A 2,108-nucleotide genomic window follows, 5' to 3' on the forward strand; every position below is an offset into this window, starting at 1 on the left:
GAGTGATGGGAGTTGATGGTAAACTGATTCAGCAGGTCAGGACCTTCATTTTGCGATGTCATGCATGCTTCAAAACAACAAGCATCATGAATAGAGTGAGTTCCTCCTTTTATTTTAACCTAAAAAATAAAATTTTTCTTCAGCCCTTTGACTCCTCTTGGATCTGGTATTTGAAGTACATTCTATATTTACATTAATGGCATTATGTAAAATGTTAGTTTTGGTCTCACCAAACATTAAGTAAAATAATTTTGTATAGACTTAATTCTAAGAATGCTGTGATTTCATTTTTCATTTGATACTGTATGTATCTTAGTGACATTCAGTATTCATTAATTAACACCAGAGTTTAATTTAGCATTTTAAAGCTTTGTTATTGCTTTTGTCATATGTCCAGTTGGTAATTTTACTTGTTGGTGTATAGTTTTCTGTGCATTTAGATATTGTATATGTAGCTCTACCACAGTTGTTTTTTGTGAAAACTATTTTTTTTAGATTTAGCAGATAAATTTGATCATGATTATTTATAGTATCATTACTATTTTATTAGTGCTTTTGTTGCCCTGCATTTTGTTATGATTTTTGTCATAATCGTTACCTATTCTATCTTACAGACATTTTGCCAGAAGTGTGGTAATAAAACTCTAAAGAAAGTATCGGTGACTTTGAACCCCGATGGCACAAAGAAGATTTGGGTCAACACCAAGAGACCAATCAATATTAAAGGAACGAAGGTGAGGCTGGGCCATCAGTTTCTCTCTCTAGTTTCTATGCTCAATACATAATAGAAATAGGTCTGGGAAATTGAGCTTTCATTTTTAGTGATATCCTAATCAACAAATGACTCGAAAATAATGATAAACCTTTAATGTTAATTTTGTTATCTATAATTATTTTTATGCTGTCATATTTTTCTTTCTCTGTCAATAAAACTGCAAGAAGAATAAGGGAAAGTATTAAATTCTAGCATTTGGAAGCAGACTACGCTAGGCATTAGACAAAAAGATATTGGGAGGGAAAATAGTGAGATTCTTAACATCACATTTAGTATTTTCTCTTTTTGTTGTTGTATTTCATTTCATATTTATAAACTTTGATTTTTTCCTACTTTTTTCTTTTCTTTTTCTTCATTTTTTCTTTTGCTTTTCTTCTACTTCTGCAGTTTCTTTTCTTTTTTCAGATTTCCTAATTTATTTCAGATTTTTCTCCTTGTTTTTCTTTTTCACAAAATTTTTCTTCTCTTTCTTGTATTTTCCTTTTCTTTTTTTCTGGTTTTACTTTTATTCAATTTTTTCACCTAATCCTGGTTTTCTTCTTTTTGTTCTTCTGATTTTTATTATTTTTTTCTTGTTTTCATCCTTTTTATTTTTATTTTTTCTTCTCTCATCATTTGTCATAATCTTTATCTTCATTGTTATCATAACCCTGTTACTACCTTTTCTTTTCTTTGTTATCATCTTTACCACCTTACTCCTCCTCCTTCCTATTTCTTAATTTTCCTCAGTGTGTGCATGTGCGTGTGCGTGTTTACTGAATGTTGGTGGTCTTGTGATTACTCATCCATTTCTTTTCTGGTGGCAGTTCTCCCTACCCATGCCAAAAGGAGGCAAACATACAAGATACCCTATACTAGCTGCTGATCAGAAAGAAGCAAAGAAACATGCAAGTAAACTTAGTTATAAGAAGATCAACCCACTCCATGTTGATTTTGATACTTGTGAGTATGATTTCTCATTCTTTCAATTACTGTTGAAAACTATAATATTTATACAGGTTTCTTAACCCAAAAGGGATGGGCATGGCATGTATGTACATGCCATGCCCACTGTGAGTTTACTTTATTAATTGTTTTTACAGATGAATCCACTTGTACTAAGTCACCAATGAGCCAATTAGGAGTACTGCTTGTCTCACCTGTTTACCCTTTTCCTTAATTTTTGAAAGTATTTAATGTTATCTTATATTGCTGTTACTAATAACATAGTAATTTTATAGTAATTATGTCATCTATAATAAAAATAACACCAATATTGATAGCATTAGGGGAAAAAAAAAAAAAAATCACAAATTTAAGGAAAGGTGAGCTCGGATAAGGTCACAATGTCTGC

At 30.9% G+C, this 2,108-nt stretch overlaps 1 protein-coding gene across 1 annotated transcript in view; it reads left to right on the top strand.

Annotated features, from left to right (window-relative positions):
* LOC119580649 (RNA-binding protein NOB1-like) overlaps nt 1-1,782 on the top strand; it is a gene marked incomplete at its 5' end in the record, with an annotated part of 2,636 nt that extends 854 nt beyond the window's left edge. The window contains 3 exon segments of the mRNA XM_037928751.1: nt 1-95; nt 615-734; nt 1,582-1,782. The exon segment at nt 1-95 is cut by the window's left edge and continues 25 nt beyond it. Of these exon segments, the coding sequence (XP_037784679.1) occupies nt 1-95; nt 615-734; nt 1,582-1,782 (416 nt within the window).
* Between the last annotated feature and the right edge of the window lie 326 nt (nt 1,783-2,108).

The sequence above is a fragment of the Penaeus monodon genome, chromosome 14, assembly GCF_015228065.2.
Source record: "Penaeus monodon isolate SGIC_2016 chromosome 14, NSTDA_Pmon_1, whole genome shotgun sequence".
In the NCBI taxonomy this organism is placed as follows: domain Eukaryota; kingdom Metazoa; phylum Arthropoda; class Malacostraca; order Decapoda; family Penaeidae; genus Penaeus; species Penaeus monodon.